Genomic DNA, 16888 nt, shown 5'->3' on the forward strand with positions numbered 1-16888 from the left:
CAGGCAACTTCCTGCTTGGGAATAATCTGATTTAGGAACATTTTTACTTAGCCTTTAATGTTATGTATATTTGCATTCATTTTGAAATAATTGAACCAACACACCTGTTGTCAGTAGGTGCACTCACTCACAGTGGCATTCTGTACAAGAAGTCAGAGAATCTGGCTGCACCCTATCCAAGACATATTTGCAGTGCATGGGATGTTTAGTGCTTTTCTTCAGCACCACAGCTCAAAGGCATCAATTCTTCTGTTATCCTTATTCATTGTCCAGTTCTCAGGCATGGCAATTGATCAGAAATATCATGGCTTGAATCAAATGCATATTAGTCCTCAAACTGACATCAGTACTCCTCAATAATTTGGGGAGGTCCCTAACTGCAAATTTTCCCAGTGCTGTACGTCTCCTGATTTCCTGACTGCTGGAACCAAGGATTTTAATTGTTGATCCAAGTAAGATGAAGTGTCTTTTTTCCGTCTTTCATGATGTTGCCAATCAGTCCAGAATCTTTTCTTGATGTTGAGATGCAATCCATATTGAAGGCTGTATTCTTTGATCTTCTGCACCAAGTGCTTCAAGTCCTCATTTTCAGCAAGCAAGGTTGTGTCATCTACATAATGCTGGTTATAATTTTCTCAGCATACAAATAGAATAAGTATGGAGAGAGAATAAAACCCTGACGTACTCCCTTCTTAATTTTAAACCATGACTGTTCCCTTGCTCTGTGTACACAACAGCCTCCTGATCTAGGTATAGATTTCATATGGGCACAATTAAGTGCTCTGGAATTCCCACTCTTCTCTATATTAGTCATAACTTGCTATGATCCACACAGCCAAATGCCTTTGCATAGTCAATTACGTATAAATAAGCATCCTTCTGGTATTCTTTACCTTCTGCCCAGATCCCTCTGAAATCAGCAATGATACCTCTGGTGCCTCGGCCTCTTCTAAATCCAGCTCAAATGTTTGGCAGTTCCCTATGTGTGTACTATTCTAAGCCATTTTTGAATGATCTTCAGTCGTATTTTTCTTGCATGTGATATCAATGATACTGTTCCACATTCAGCTGGATCACCTTTCTCGGGAATGGGAACAAATATGGACCTCTTCCAATCGATTGGCTGAGAGCTTTCTTCCAAATTTCCTGGCGTAGACTGGTGAGCACTTCTAGGGCTACATCTCTTAACTGAAACAAATCAGTTGATACCCCATTGATTCCTGGGGCCTGTACCTTCAGTGCAGCTTCCACTTCCTCCTTCATTACCATTGACTCCTGCTTATATGGTAGGTACTTCCTGAAATTTTTCATTGTCAGTCAGTTTTTTTGTACAGTGACTCTGTAGTCCCTCCATTTTCTTTTGATGCTTCCTGGGTCATTCAGTATATTGCCTATGTTGTTGTTATGCACCATTGAGTCACTTTTGACTCATAGCAACCCTATATACAGCAGCTTTGAACTCTGCTCTATCTTGAGCCAATTTAATTGTCTCTAACACACCTAACTGCATCACCTCAGTCACTGAGTCAATCCATCTCAGCCAGAGGCTTCCTCTCTTGTACTGTCCCTCTACCCTTCCAAGCGTGATGTCCTTCTCCAAGAACTGGTCCCTCCTGGCAACATGCCCAAAGTATGTGAGACAGAGCTTCAAAATCCTTACCTCCAAGAAGCAGCCAGGTGTCACCCTCTCCAGGACAGACCTGTTTGTTCTCTTAGCAGTCCATGGTATACTCTTCTCCAGCACCACAGCTCAGAGGTATCAGTGATTCTTCTATCATCCTTAGCTCTCTGATGCATTGCAAAGACTGTGGTGTGGATCGAGTGCACCTTAGTCTCTAGACAGACATCATTGCTCTTCAGTACTCTGGAGAGGTCCCTGACAGCAGATTTTCCCAGTGCAATTCGTCTTTTGATTTCCTGGATGCTAGTACCAAGAGTGTTGATTGAGGAGCCAAGCAAGAGGAAGCTTGTAAACAGTCTCAGTCTCTTCTCCATCAATCATGATTCTGCCAATTGGCCAAGTGGTGAAAATCTTTGTTTGCTTCAGTCCATATTTAAGGGTTCAGTTCTTGACCTTCTGTAGCAAATGCCTCAGGTTCTCCTCAGTTTCAGCAAGCAAGATTGTGTCATAACATCTTTCAGTATTGCAACATGAGGTTTAAATTTGTTTTTTATTTCTCTCAGCTTGAGAAAATGCAGAGCGAGTTCTTCCCTTTTTTCCCCAATTTCAGTTCTCCACACATTCCATTATAATACTTTGCTTTGTCTTCTCAAGCTGCCCTTTAAAATCCTCTGTTCAGTCTTTTACTGTTTTCCCTTTGTTTTGGCTTCTCAATGCTCAGTGCTATTATAAGAGTCTTCTCTGACACCCAGTTTGGTTTTTATTTTCTTTCTCCTCTGTCTTTTGCTGTATGTACAGTCTTTTAAATCCTTTTCACATACTAAATTAAGACTAGATAAGAACTGTGTGTGTCTGAGTTACCTATAAATGTGGCTTTAAGACACAATTAGAAAAGGATTTCTTTCATCCATAACCCAGGAACTGTCTGTTGTTCTAAAAAGTTTCATAGTTAGAAATATTTATATTTCAAAAGTGATTAAGTACCATCTCTCTTGAGATACATTGAAGTAGTTTCTTCTATGTTGCAAAAGTTTCATTTAGTAAATTAAAAAAAAGACACTTTTTTGCTCTATCAAATCAGACCTTTTTTACTACTATTATATATTGAAAACTATTCTTAAAATTTGCAATGTATAATAGTTAAGGAAATAAACATAAAATGTCAAAGAACTAAATAAAGCTAGGTCTTTGAATTGAAATATCTTCCTTAATTATTATTTTATATTTATCACTTCAGTAATTTTTAAAATGCTTTTTTAATAATAAAACTATTACTGATTTTTATTTTTTACATTCTTAATAACTATGTTAATTATCAGGTAATATTATAACAGAAATACCTTGTGTGGATGACTTTACCAAAGAAATTTATTTTTCTACTTTGGAGCTCTGGTGGTCTAGTGGTAAGGAGTTTTACTGCTATCCCAGAGGCACACAGTTCGAATCCAACAACTGCTCCATGAGAGAAAGCTAGGCACTCTCCTTTTGTGTGATTAAAATGCCTCTGAGGACCCACCGGAGGGTCAGCTATGAGTTGGATCTGACTTGGCGGTACATCACCACCACAGCTGTAACAGGTGGTTAGATGCTTAAATTCAGTGTGTGGGCTTCAGGGCAAACCTTTCTCTGTCCATTGTCTCTAAGGAGTATCATTGTCTCTTCAACTTCTGCTTCCTAGTCCCTTGCAGATTTCCATGTGTCATGTCATTCAGTTACCCGCTCAATCTTGTTTGAATCTCAAAATAGATTGGCTCAAGATACACCCTAAATTATTGTAACAAAAGCAGCCTGTTCTCAAATGAGATGATAATCCCAGTAGCGTTTAGAATTAATAATATATAGCTTTGGGGAATAGAATTTAATCCATACATTCTACTTTTTGGCTTCACCAAAATTCATGTCCTTGTCACACGCACCATAAAGTCCTACCATCACATTGACCCAAAAGTCTTATATCAACTCCTTCAAAACCTCTTCTGAATCACAGGGTTGAATCATGGGGGAGACTAGGAGTATGTCATCCTGGGGAAAATTCCTCTTTACCTATAAACTTTGGGGTCTGGTAACCTGTATTCTGGATTTCCTAAGTACAGTGGTGGAACAGATAAACATTTCTTGTACAGATGGAAGAAATTGAGGGTAAGATGGGATAATAGACAGCAGGCAAGTCCCAAACCTAGCAGAACAAATTACATTAGTTCTCGGTGCTTGAAAATAATCCTGTGTTCTCTGAGACCATCTGGACTGTGGCTCTGACCTCCAAACTCTGAGTCCTGGCCACAGTCTCTAGATTCTGGGTGGAAGGCCTTCACCCTGAGCTTCCGCTCCATATCCCAGACCCTCAGGGGTGGCAGCTCTATGTCTTTAGCTTTGTACAGTCCCATTTTTGTAGCCCCTCTGAGTGGCAGCCTCTCTCCCCGCCTTTAGCAAGGCCCCATTCTTTTGCCCTGTTGACATGGCAGCTTTACTCTGTTAACTTTGGATGGTAGCTTATCCCACTGGCACACCTTAATGGCAGCGCCACTTTCTGGAAATGAGTTGGTCTCTCTGAAGCCTATGAGGATATGTTCTGTTTCCCTCTTCATTTTCCTCACTGATAGTAGTTATGGGCTGTTGTTAGGTGCCACTGAGTGTCAAGTATGACTCACATACAACCCTGTGAACCACAGATCTGAACCCCGTCCTGTCCTGTACCATCCTCATCATCTCTGATACTCTTGAGTGCATTGCTGCAGTCACTGTGTCAATCCATCTGGGAAAGGGCGGCCTCTCTTTGGTCGATCCTCCACTTTTCCAAGCAGGATGTCTCTTTCCTAACAACATGTACATAGTATGTGAGATCATCTTTGACTCTAAGGAACAGTCTGGCTGCACTTTGTCCAGGACATTCTGTGGTTTTATTGGCCCTCTGGGATACTCACTACTCTTCTCGAATAGCATAGCTCAAATGCACTAATTCTTCTTTCATTCATTGTCCAGTTGTGGGTAGATTCACACCCCCACCCCCCTTTAGTCTTCTCTGTTTGGAGCAGAATTTGCCTCAGCAATTAATTCCTGGATTATGTTTTTCTGTGCATTTTCCTACATTGTTGTTATTATGTGCCGTTGAGGCTACTGCAACTCTTAGCAACCCTGTGTACAACAGCCCTAAACCCTGCTCTGTCCCTTGCCAATCTTATTGTCTCTAACACACCTATTACTCATTACCCCAGTCACTGAATCAATCCATCTGATGATCTAGGGTCTTCCTCTCCTGCTTCCTCCTCCTTTCCTACCTTAGAAGAAGAAAAAGACTGATACTTTAAAGAGATTATACGTGTGTGTGTATGTGTGTGTGTGTGTGTGTGTGTTGTGTAAAACTCAGAACTTAAGATTTATTTAAAGAAAAAAATCAGTTCCTGTAATGTTGCCATTGGCTTGGCAATTTAACATCGTCATTAGAATAAAGCTTTTCATTATCCCCAATTTTGAGTCTCTTTTTCACCGTGCCTTCAGTTCTCGCTTCCTTTCTAGATTAGTGGTCCTCAGTTTAGTTCTTTTTTAGCATCTTCTCTACACTCCATAGGGGGCTCTGGTGGCCTGGTGACAAGAAGTTGCGCTGCAATGCAGAATACGCGTGGTTCAAGACCACCAGCTGCTCCGTGGGAGGACGCGCAGTCTCCTCTAGTGCGATTAACTGCCCCCAAAACCTGCAGAGGGTCAGCTGTGGGTCCGTTACTACTCTGCGGTGCACAGCTATGACAGACAGCAGATATTCTGCAGTGTTCGGAAAATCAAAATAGAAAACAATGAGGCCACTCTGTACTACAGGTTTAGTTGTTAGTGCTCTTTCCCAGTTGTGTGGAGGAAGCGGAGACACGGGTGCGTTCAGGCTCCACCCGTAACCCACTGCTGTGGCCCAGGAAGGCCTTGCTGCTGGAGGTGTAATGGACGTCAATACCGCTTTACAAGAGGTGTTAAAGACCGCCCTCCTCCTTGATGACCAAGCATGTGGAATCCATGAAGCTGCCAGAGCCGTAGACCAGCCCCCAGCCATCTGTGTGCCTGCATCCATCTGTAATGAGTCTGTCCAGTTATAGAGGCCTTTTGTGCACAACAGCAAATCAACCCGACAGAGGCTGATGACAGGAAGAACCTGGAGAATGGGTAGGTCTCTGCAAAACTGACCGAGAAGGAAAGTCCTGCAAAGTCGTTGGCAGTGGTTAATGTAGATGTTAAGGACTATGGCAAAGAATCGCCGGTCAAGGATGTCATTGCACAGTATTTCAAATACAAGAAATGAAACCAATAAAGAACTTGGCATATGGGGGGAGGGGGTTTAGTTTAGTTGTTAGTACTTCATAATTACATATCTAATGTAATCTCAAGACATTTAGATTATATAACAAATGAGCTAATATAAGCGTTTGGTAGGAAAAAGTTAAGTTACATATTTTAGTTGAACCAGATTTTTGTTTGCCTGCAGTTTGAGAATGCATTTGCAGATAATGATGTTAGCAGGGGATAAAAAAGGCACTTAACAAAAAAAAAATGAGTAAAAATGGCCAAATAACTTCTCTGAAATTTGATTCATTACTTCTAATGGTAAGGAGTTACCCTACCAACTCAAAGGCCAGTGTTTGGAAGCCACCAGCTGTCTCCTGGAGAAAGATGGACATTCACCTCCCATAAGATATTTAGCCTCTGAAAACTTACAGAGGGGCTGTATGAGTCTGAGAGAATACTGATTTTATGTTACCAATCTTTAGGGTTGTGTGTGTGTGAGAGAGAAATACGTTGATACCAGTAGCAAAAAGGTAAATATGGTACTTGTATATAATTACTGATTTGTTCTGACATTAAATGTGTGTGTATATCTGTGTTACTGTTGTTGTTAGGTGCCATTGAAGACAATGCAAAGGCTAAATACAAATAATTTCACATTGTATTTCGCATAATGTCTTCCCTACTCTCAGTACAGCTTCTTAAGTAGTTAAACAGCTCTTACAGGATATTTTTACTTTGGGTAATGAAAAATATTTCCAATGATTTTCAAACATTTTGGGAGACTTTAATTGTATGGAATTTGCTGCTGTTATTTTAAAATAATAAAGTCTTAAAATATATTTTTCTGTTTTTGGTGTTTTTCAGTATTCATCCACAATGCGATACCTTTCATAGGGTTTGGCTTTTTGGATAATGCAATTATGATTGTTGCAGTAAGTTCTTTTTCTTCTATTTTGAATAAATAAATAAATTAATGTCAAACTTCCCCTAATTTGGATATTATAGCTATAACTTATTAATATTAATACCATAGTGAACAATACTTATTTTTACTTTATTTCATATTAAGCTGTAGCTAAATTTTAAGGCATCTATATGTATTAATCATTACGACTATACTAAAGCATTTAGTCTACTATAAAAACAGCAATTGAGTAGATCATCCTGTCCTAGTTTGGACATTATTTTTTTAAAAAAGTATGTAACACTTTTCAGATAATCTTTAATTGTATAGGCATTTCCAATTACATATGTAGATTTTTTTTTATTTCCTTGTTCAATTTTCCCCCTGCAGAATTGTTTTAAAGGGTGTTTCTATAAGAAATTTAATCTCTGGTCTTTCCTCTTCTGACGGGGGCAGAAGGGAGGAGCCAGGGGCCACAGCATGTGTGGCAGGAGTTTCCGTCTCACACTCTGTGAACTTGCCCCCTTTGCCTTTCTTCTATGGTAGTGTTTTAAAAAAAAAAGTTTGTTTCCTCTGGTCATTTTAATATAAAGATGTTCTCTGAATGTCTGGAAACCCTAGTCTCTGTAAACTTTCATTAAAATGAAATTTAAAAAAAAGTTTTGTTACACTTAGTTTCATCGAAGGTGGATCTCCCTTTCTTACTATGTAATGACACCTTTAGTAGTGAGTCTCAATATCGAGTCCAGATCCTAAAGTCAGAAATAGGACAAGGATTAAAATGCAAGCTTCTAAAACTACCCAGTACACTATCCACTTCTCTTATTTGGTCAGAGTAAATGGGAGATGATCACAGTCCAGTTAAGAAGGCAAGGATCAATTTTTAGCACATATTTTAAAAATGCTTTATCATTAAATCTTTCAGATATTAGCAGCAAGTGGATTAGAGATATATTACTTAACGTTGTGGGAGGAGGAAAAAGAGGAATTACTTGTTTATGGACACCAAGATAGCATTACTCTCAAGGGTAGGTTTTTATACACTGTTGTTTTATCTATACTATTCAAATAGATATTCATATTCTAGATAGACCACTAGCATTCCTACAGGGACGTGCTGAGATATTTTGCATAAAAAGGGGTGAAGAAAGAGTTTGAATAGAGATCAGAATTGAAAAGCTGAGTAGCTTCAGTAGATCCTGAATAAGATTTTTACAAAGTAGACTAATCATTTCATTGAAATAATACCTAAACTAGCAGACATCTGTGTTTTAGTAGATATCAAAACAAGCAAAACAAACCCCTCTCCTCCACACAATTCACACTTTATAAAGTCAAATTATTGCAGTACTGCTCACTATTTTACATTATTCATTTTGTTAATGAGCTATTTTTTTTACTGCCTCAAAAGAGTTGACTCCATAGGAATAATAATTGTTAATCTAATTAATATTTAAATTCAGTTTCAGGAAATTTTCACCAGTTCTTATTTCATAGTACTGAAATAAATATTGTGAACAACTGACTTCAGGAACTGATGAGGAGTAATAGATGTGACAAAAGTATTATCCTGTAAATATTGTGAACAACTGACTTCAGGAACTGATGAGTAATAGGTGTGGCAAAAATATTATCCTGTGATAATTGCAGACTAATTCAGAGACTGAAATGTTTTGGAGAAGCTTTGTAATAGAACATTGAGATTCTATTACATCAATAATGTAATTCTAAAATATATAAAATGGAAATAAATGGTCATTGTTATTCTAAGAATGTTTTTCACCTTTTTATCATATGTGTGTGTAATGTATAAACATCAGTCTTCAATACCTTTTCTTTTTTGACACCCAGCCTTAACTCTCTGAAGATAAGGAGATCCTTAGTTCTTCTGTTCTGTCATGCCATAGATATTTGATGTTTTCCTCTCTATTAAGTTATTATTCTAACTGCTACCCTTTTATAATCATAAAAATATTTCTGTAGAGTAATGGGTTTGAACTCCATTTTAGCTGCTTTATATACTGAGTATTGATTTCTCAATAAGATGTATTTATAACTGTATTTGGGTTTTTTAGGGGTTATTTTCTTACAATTTAACACATTGCCGCACACTTTTTAAATTGACGATCGTGCTTAGAAACACATTTGACGTCATTTGCAGCAACATGTTAATTGATAGCATTAACTAGAAGTTTGAGACAAATTTTATTAAGATATTCTTTTATGTATGACTTTAAGACAGCTAATATTCATGTCTGCCGCTTTTAATGTAAAATTGTTTGTAACTAAGGGAGATAAAATAGTTGTACTCCAGATGTTTTTAACTTTATGTAAGGTTTTCCTTGATATTAGAGTTTCAATCTTAAATTCTATCAGATAATTAAGCACTTAGCTGTTTTTGTATATATAGATATTTCAGACAGATTTTTATGTATTTATTTACTATTTTACTATTTTTGTGTGAGTGTACTGTCAGATTAGATCTGACTGGTACAGGAGGAGATTGTCCCTCCTTCCCCGGCAGAGCATCTGGTGGATTCGAACCGTGCACCTCTGGGATTATAGTTGCAGCTCTTTACCACTAGGCTACCAGAGCTCCCCTCAGACAGATTGTTTTTGTGACTTCAGGTGATTCACTGCCGGTAAAGAGGCTGGATGTGCTGTGTGTGCGTTTGTACTGGAGCTATCATGTCCCTTCCCCATGTTCCTGTTCTTTGCAGCCATATAAAAGATGTACATTCATTTTAAAAAAAGGATGTTCATCTTCCTTCTCTTTGGGCCTCTTTCCCACCCCCTTTTTGACATAGGATTTTGTTGTTGTTAGTGTCAAAGCTTTGAAGTTTGTGGTGGACATTTGTGCTATCAGCTAGGTGCCATTCATTTGATGAAATATCTTCCCCTTTATTCCACTATCTTTAATGTGGAAGTAAAAATACTTATGATCTTTCTTCAGAGAAAGGAAAATCCAGATGTAGAGTTTTGGTGGGGGGGGGGGGTGGTATGTGCTGTCGAGTCACCTGTGACCCATAGCAACCCTATGTACAACAGCTCTGAACCCTGCCCTGTCGCGAGCCAGTCTCACTGTCTCCAACACACCTGTCTCCATTACCCTAGCCTTAAACCATCTCAATAAATAAATTCCGTGGAAATATAATGAAACTTCATTTTTATGATAAATCTGTTGTACTTAATGAATTATGTAGTCTCATAAGAATACCAAGTCCATGATGTTTTGAGATGCCTACATTAATTTGGTGTTTAAGGTGTCAGTCTGGAGCCTAAGGTACACCTGATTCAGGCCACAGTCTTCACAATTACTTTCTCTGCATCAGAGAGCTGGGCAGTGACCAAAGATGACAGAAGAAGAATTGATGCCTTGGAGTTAGGGTGCTGGAGAAGGGTACTGCACATACATGGACTGCCAAGAAAACAAACAGGTTTATCTTGGAGAGGCTGAAACCAAGCTGCTTCTTGGAAGCAAGGATTTTGAAGCTCTGTCTCACATACTTTGGGTATGTGGTCGGGGGGGGGGACCAATCCCTAGAGAAGGACATCATACTTGGAAAGATAGATGGACAGTGCAGGAGAGGGAGACCCTAGATGGATTGACACAGTAACTGGAGTAATTGAGATAGCAGGTGTGTTGGAGACAGTGAGACTGGCACAGGATAGAGAAGAGTTCAGATCTGTTGTACGTATGTTTGCTGTGAGTTGCAGGTCACTCAGAGGCACATAACAACAACAGATAGTATAAATATGGCAATCATAAATTAATCTTAAATGAATTTATTTTCTTTGTGTTCAGAAGCGTTAAAGCACCTTTGTTAGAAAATTAGAAAAATACAAATCCCGAATTCTATTTCTCTGTGTTGTTTTTACTTGATGATTAAAATAGTATTTGTTGTATTTTTTGTTATATTTTTATCAATGCATATATTAAATGGATTGTTATACTGTGTATACACAAATCTGAATGTTTGACATATTTAACTTTCATTTGCTAATTTGTTTTTATTATTAGCTTGTTCTCTTGTAGTCACTGCAGCTTTAACTTTGAAGATTAATTTCTCTGTCATCATTTTCAGGGAACCCAAATTGAGATGTCTATTGGAATTATTTTGGGAATTTCAACAATGGCAGGTATTTAATAGTAGTAATGGTATGGTTCTATTGGCTATATATACGTTTAGAGCAGCATAACTTTTCGGGTAGTTTTACTCATTAAGATCTGCTGGTTTATTTAATTTATATTATTCTTCCTCAGATTTTGTGTTTGTAGCACTTTTTCCCCAGGAGAAATTTTAGATAAGTTTCTTAATGGATACACACTGAGGTACATTATATTAAATACATTTTCTCTTAGTTCCATATGTTACCCCCCAAAATCTCTATCCTGGGTCACTATTAAATGATCTGTCTTCCAGTTTGGTAGAAAAATTAAAGAAATATAGTATTGAAAATCTAGTTTCTTCTCTTTTTCCACCCTTCATTTTAGTACTAAAGTGTTTCATTTTAAATTTTTTTTTACTTTACCACAAAGCTAAAATCATGGTTATTTTGTGTGTTGCTATTTACATCTCTGTGCCTCTTTTAGGTAAGGCTTTTTGGCCACTTTTCTGAACTTCCGTTTTCTTAATATGGCCCAGTGTTGCCTACATTAGCCTGTAGGGTAACTAAGATTATGCATGCTCTCTCACACTCAGTAGTGTGTCTCAGTGCCTTTTCACAAAATACCAGCCAGCCATTTGGGATTAAAAGATATCATCTGCCCAGAGATAGAGCTCAGACTGCGGGAAGGAATGCATAGAGCAGAAGGACAAATGGAAAGGGTAAATACAAGGGTGAAAGGGGAACAGTGCTGCCACCTCCTGATGATGCCACTCAGTGTCACAAATCCAGAATGTGTGTGAATTACTGGAATATAAACCAGTTTGCTCCCTAAACTTTCACTCAAATCATAATGAAAATGTTAAAACATATATTTATTTTTATTGTGTTTTCATTGAAAATTTTCACAGCAAGTTATCTTCTTTGACAGTTTGTACATAAATTGTTCAGTAATGTGAGTTACCGTATTTGTGACTGCAGGAATGAGTTTCAGCAGGCACAATTGTAATGATGGCACAGGACTAGACTCTACATTGCTTTATTCTGCTGTACTTAAGGTCACTACATTTGTACAGTCAGAAATGATTTCTAATCATTACCACACAAGTGGTTCAGTAACGTTCATTATGTTTTCACAATGTCTAAATATTGTCATTAATTGAGTCCTGGTTTGTTCCACTACTTTTGAGGAAGGTGAAGTTTGGGAGTAGTTCTGGGTTGGCCTGTTACACGGAAAGTGTGAGGTGGGTGAGTTAATGCAAGACACATTTCTTCTTTTCTGTCTTGAGTTTCAGGTCTGTACATTTGGCTTTTTCCTTCTTTATTTCAAAATATCCAAGTTCTTTTTAAATTCTGTAAGAGAAAAGATAAAATAGTATGTTGTTGTTGAGTACCATCAAGTCAGAACCGATCCATAGCTGACCCTCCAACAGTTAATTGCGTGAGAGGAGATATTTCCTTCTCCCTCGGAGCAGTTGGCGATTTCAAATCATGTGCATTCGGATTGCAACCCAGGTTCTCACCACTAGGCCACCCAAGCTCGATGTCTTGTTTTTTCTTTCTTTTTTATTTTATACTGGTTTATTTACAAAGTTTGTATACATTGTTTTTCACCAGAGCTAGGTGTTTTTTTGTTTTTTTTTTTAATTTTTCTACTAGTTAGAGCTAGGTGTTCTAATATTTAAACCAAAATGCAAGCTGAATCTGCAAATAGAAGAACCAAACCCAAGCCCCTAGTGTAATGGAGGTAGAATCCTCCAGGAGAAATGTCCGTCTAGAGCTGTTTAGTGGGCTACTTTGGATATAGATGTATAGCTTGAGGAATGTGATCATTCTTCCAGACCAGTGTTTGATTGATCACGTACTGAAGTCGTGCTTTTCTGACTTTTCTATTACAACTCACTTGCCATTTTTCAATCTTTTTAGCTGCTGCTCTGGGAAATCTTGTTTCAGATTTAGCTGGACTTGGGTAGGTTTATTAATTTATTTATGCATATATATGTTTCTCTCTTTTTTCCTTCTCTAGTTTAGAAACATGCTAGAAAAAGGAATATATTTTTTTATCTTTGTGGGTTAGAACTAAAAATTTAAAATTAATACTCCAAGTCAGTCGTACTAAATCTGTGTTGTGGATCAGAATTGCCTGGGAAACTTAGGAAAAGCCAAGTGCCTGTGTTACACCCGCGATATACTGGTTTCCATTGTGATGAGGCCCTGATATTTGAGTTTAGTAAACTTTGCAAGTGATTCTGTTATATAATTCTCCTTTCCCCTGCTAACCTATCATAATCCAGTTTAGAAAATTACCCCCAATTTTTTTTTAAACTCCCATTGCATTGATTCCAACTCGCAGCACCCTCCGTTGGGTTCTGAGGCTGTGTGTCCGTAACAGGGGGACAGGATTCCCCTCACTGAGAACTGCTGGGTTCGAACCGTTGGAGACTCACAGCCTTTTAGTTAGCAGAACAGCACACTACGGACTCCTAAACCAGCAGGACCTCTGTTAAAAAATACAGTCCAAGAAAAATGGGTTTTCCTTTATTGAAGGACTAATAAGTGTTTTGTGGCCATGCTCAAGGATGAAATGGGATTTAAACCTCATCGTTATAGCACTTCAGTCCCCTCATTGCACTCAGAGATGAGGCTCAAGTTGGAAGACACTGAGCATGTTTTCCAAAGAGTGGAGCTTTCTAGGGGAGTAATGAGCTGTATGTAAGTCCAGACTTTGCATTTGTTTACTTTAGTTCATATAGCAAGAACTGGGGATAAATCCCCTGCCTCAGGAAAGACTTAACCTTCTTAGGCTAATTAGACTAGGTTGACTTTAATTAAATACTGTGATAAACACTCTTTTGTTCTTTTGTTGGCTTTGTCTTTTCCTTTGGCTCATTTGTGTGGTAGGTTTTGAGATTTAGATTTGAACTTGACAGAGAGTCTACTGAGTTTTAGAATTTAAGCAAAGGTAATGCTTGTGAACTGTTAAGCATAATTTGTTTTGTTTTGTGGTCAAAGCTGAAATTCTGTATTCTTGCAATTTCTGGCATAAAACTATCGTGACTAAACTTTCAACTTTTCAACACATGTGGTTTTTATATCTCTCTGATATGTTTGATAGAACAAAATTATCCAATAGATTTTTAAGTAATTTATTTTAAAATACTATATAATTTCATTTAGAGATGAAGATTTTGTTGAAAGTTTATGTACTAAGGACTAATCCTTTCTAAATACTAAATTGTATTTACATGTACATTTTTGATAATGTATCTGATGTGAAGAGTCATAATTGATAATACGCATCATTTGGCAGTTTTTATAGTTCATAAAAGATTATGCTTAATAGGTGACTTTGATTTAGAATTGATAGAAAGTTACAAAAGTGTTTAAGGCAATTTCCAGACCACTAATTACTAAATGTATTTTGCTATCTGAAAACATTTCTATATCTATTTGAAAAAAAAATAAATTTGTCTAATTAACTTTTTCTTTTTAAAAAAAAAAAAAGACTTGCAGGCTATGTTGAAGCTTTGGCTTCCCGGTTGGGCCTGTCAATTCCTGATCTCACACCAAAGCAAGTTGACATGTGGCAAACCCGTGTTAGTGCACATTTGGTAAGTCTTTTGTGTAGTTCATGATAATAAATTTGGGTTGCTACAGCAAGACACACTTGATACATTTAATACATTGATTTATGGTAGTTTTTAATAAAAATCATTCAAGTCTTGATAGCTACCAGAAGAAAGCAGTTCTTATTCCTCATGGACTTATTTTCAGTAGGTGTACTTGATGTTGTTTTAGAAAAATTCTTTTTATAACTCAGTTAATCTTAAGGGATTTATGTTAGGTGCTAGAGACAGAAGAGTACAAGGTGACTAATTGTACTTATTTTGGGAGAACTAGTTAGGTGGAGAACCAGACACGTAAATAACTTGGTTTTTTTGTGACATTTTCAGTAATATGTATAAGCTATAAAAATAATCCAAGTATAGGAAGTAACACTCTATATGGAGAAAGTTCTTTTGGTGGAGAAATTGCTGGGTAATTCTGGGATCTAAGTTGATTTTTTGAGTTATTAATAACATTACTAGACAAACGAGGACATTCTTGACGTGTTGACTAGCAAGGGTATGACAGAAGCACTTTATTGAGAGAAAGACAAGAAATTAGATATTCCTGGAATAGAAAATGTAGGAATTGCTGGTGGAGGAACAATTGGAAACGGCAAGTGAGCATAGATCAGACAGGGAAGACGTTGCATTTTCTGTACTGCAGAGCTTGACCCTCACCCCCAGATGAAGCAGAGCCGGAAAAGAGTTTTAAAAGGGAAGGAAACTATGTGGACCATGGTGAACCAACTAAGTCTATGCAAGAAGAGAAAGAACTAGTTTGTAGGGGAAAAGAATGAGCTTTGTTTCTAATGTTGTTGCTGTGTTCTACTAGGTCAGAACCAAGTTATAGCTGGCACTCCAATAGGTTTTCAGAGCCTGTAAATCCCATGGGAGGTAAATGCCTATCTTTCTCCTGAGAAGCAGATGGTGGATTCAGATCACTTGGTTTTGGGTTAGCGGCACAACTCCTTACCACTGGGCCACCAGAGCTCTGAGAGTTCTGCTTGGGGCATGTTGAATTTGAGCTGCTGGTGGGATATTCAGGTGCCAGTGGCTAAATTCTTGGCTACTAATCAAAAGGTCAGTGATTTGACATTATTAGGAGTCTACTGGAGAAAGATGTGGTTATTTGGTGTCTGTGGGAGAAAACAGACATTCTCTATAGAAACCTTTTGAGGCCTTTGTATATAGGGCTGCTTGTGAGTAAGGGTCAACTTGACAGCAACTAGTTTGGTGGTTTAGTTTCCTAAATCAGCTATAAACCCAGGAGTTTGGAATACACCAGTTAATTAAAAAAAGAAAATTTCCCCAGTATCTTTCTCTCTGTAGAAGGGAAAAACAATGAATACACTTGTTGTTTTTGTTAAGATATTAGAAAAAGAAGAGAAAACTGAATATAAGCAAACAGAAGGAAGGTAATAATAAAGATTTGAGAAGAACTTATTGAGCCAGACAATAGAAAGACAGTAAATATCAGTGAAACCAGAAGTTGCTTCTTTGAAAAGATAAAACACAGCTGACAAACTATGAGCTATATTAAATCGAGGAAAATAAGGAATACGACTCAAATTATTAGGAACAGAAATGAAAGGGTATATTAACCCTTACCTTATAAATTCCTAGAAAGATACAGACTACCAAAACTGACTCAAGTTGCAATAATTACCATTCTTAAAGGTGAAAAACTAGATGTTTCCCCTTAAGATCAAAATCGAGACAAAATTAATGGCTCTTGACACTTTTATTAAATATTGTTCTAGTATTTCTAGCTTGTGCAGGTAGGCAAGGGAAAGAATAAAAGGCATCTAGCCTTGATGGCTTAGTGATAAGAAGTTGCACATCAACCTAAAGGCACAGAGTTCAAACCCACCACCTGCTCTGCAGAAGGAAGATGGGGATTCTTCCCTCTTAAAATTTACTGTGAAAACCAGCTAGCAGGTCAGTTGTGGCTTGGTTCCAACTCACTGGTACATAACAGCATCACAGGTTTAAAAGGCAGAAGGACAATTGTGTCTACTCACAGACAATATGACTTACAGATAAGATAGCTGAAGGAGGGGAGCTCTGGTGGCCTAGGGGCAAGAAGCTGTACTGCAATCCCAGAGACGCATGGTTCAAATCCACCAGATGCTCTGCCGAGAAAGGAGGGACAATCTCCTCCTGTACCAGTCAGATCTGATCTGACGGTACACAGACACACATGTTGTTGTTGTTATGTGCCGTCGAGTCGTTTCCGACTCATAGCGACCCTATGCACAACAGCCCTAAACCCTGCTCTGTCCTGCGCCAAAAGCACTGCCTCTGACACACCCATCCCGATTACCCCAGTCACCGAATCAATCCATCTCATAGAGGGTCTTCCCCTCCTGCGTTGTCCCTCAG

At 37.9% G+C, this 16888-nt stretch overlaps 1 protein-coding gene across 1 annotated transcript in view; it reads left to right on the forward strand.

The window, feature by feature from the left end:
• Window positions 1–16888, forward strand: part of TMEM65 (transmembrane protein 65) — a 56126-nt gene that overhangs the window by 31460 nt on the left and 7778 nt on the right. Inside the window, exons 3-6 of the mRNA XM_006879307.1 lie at window positions 6752–6819; window positions 10877–10931; window positions 12825–12867; window positions 14404–14509. Coding sequence (XP_006879369.1) covers window positions 6752–6819; window positions 10877–10931; window positions 12825–12867; window positions 14404–14509 — 272 coding nt within the window. The remainder of the gene's footprint in view (window positions 1–6751; window positions 6820–10876; window positions 10932–12824; window positions 12868–14403; window positions 14510–16888) is intronic.

This window comes from Elephantulus edwardii, unplaced genomic scaffold (genome assembly GCF_000299155.1).
Source record: "Elephantulus edwardii isolate Elephantulus edwardi_28Jun2011 unplaced genomic scaffold, EleEdw1.0 scaffold00003, whole genome shotgun sequence".
In the NCBI taxonomy this organism is placed as follows: Eukaryota; Metazoa; Chordata; class Mammalia; order Macroscelidea; family Macroscelididae; genus Elephantulus; species Elephantulus edwardii.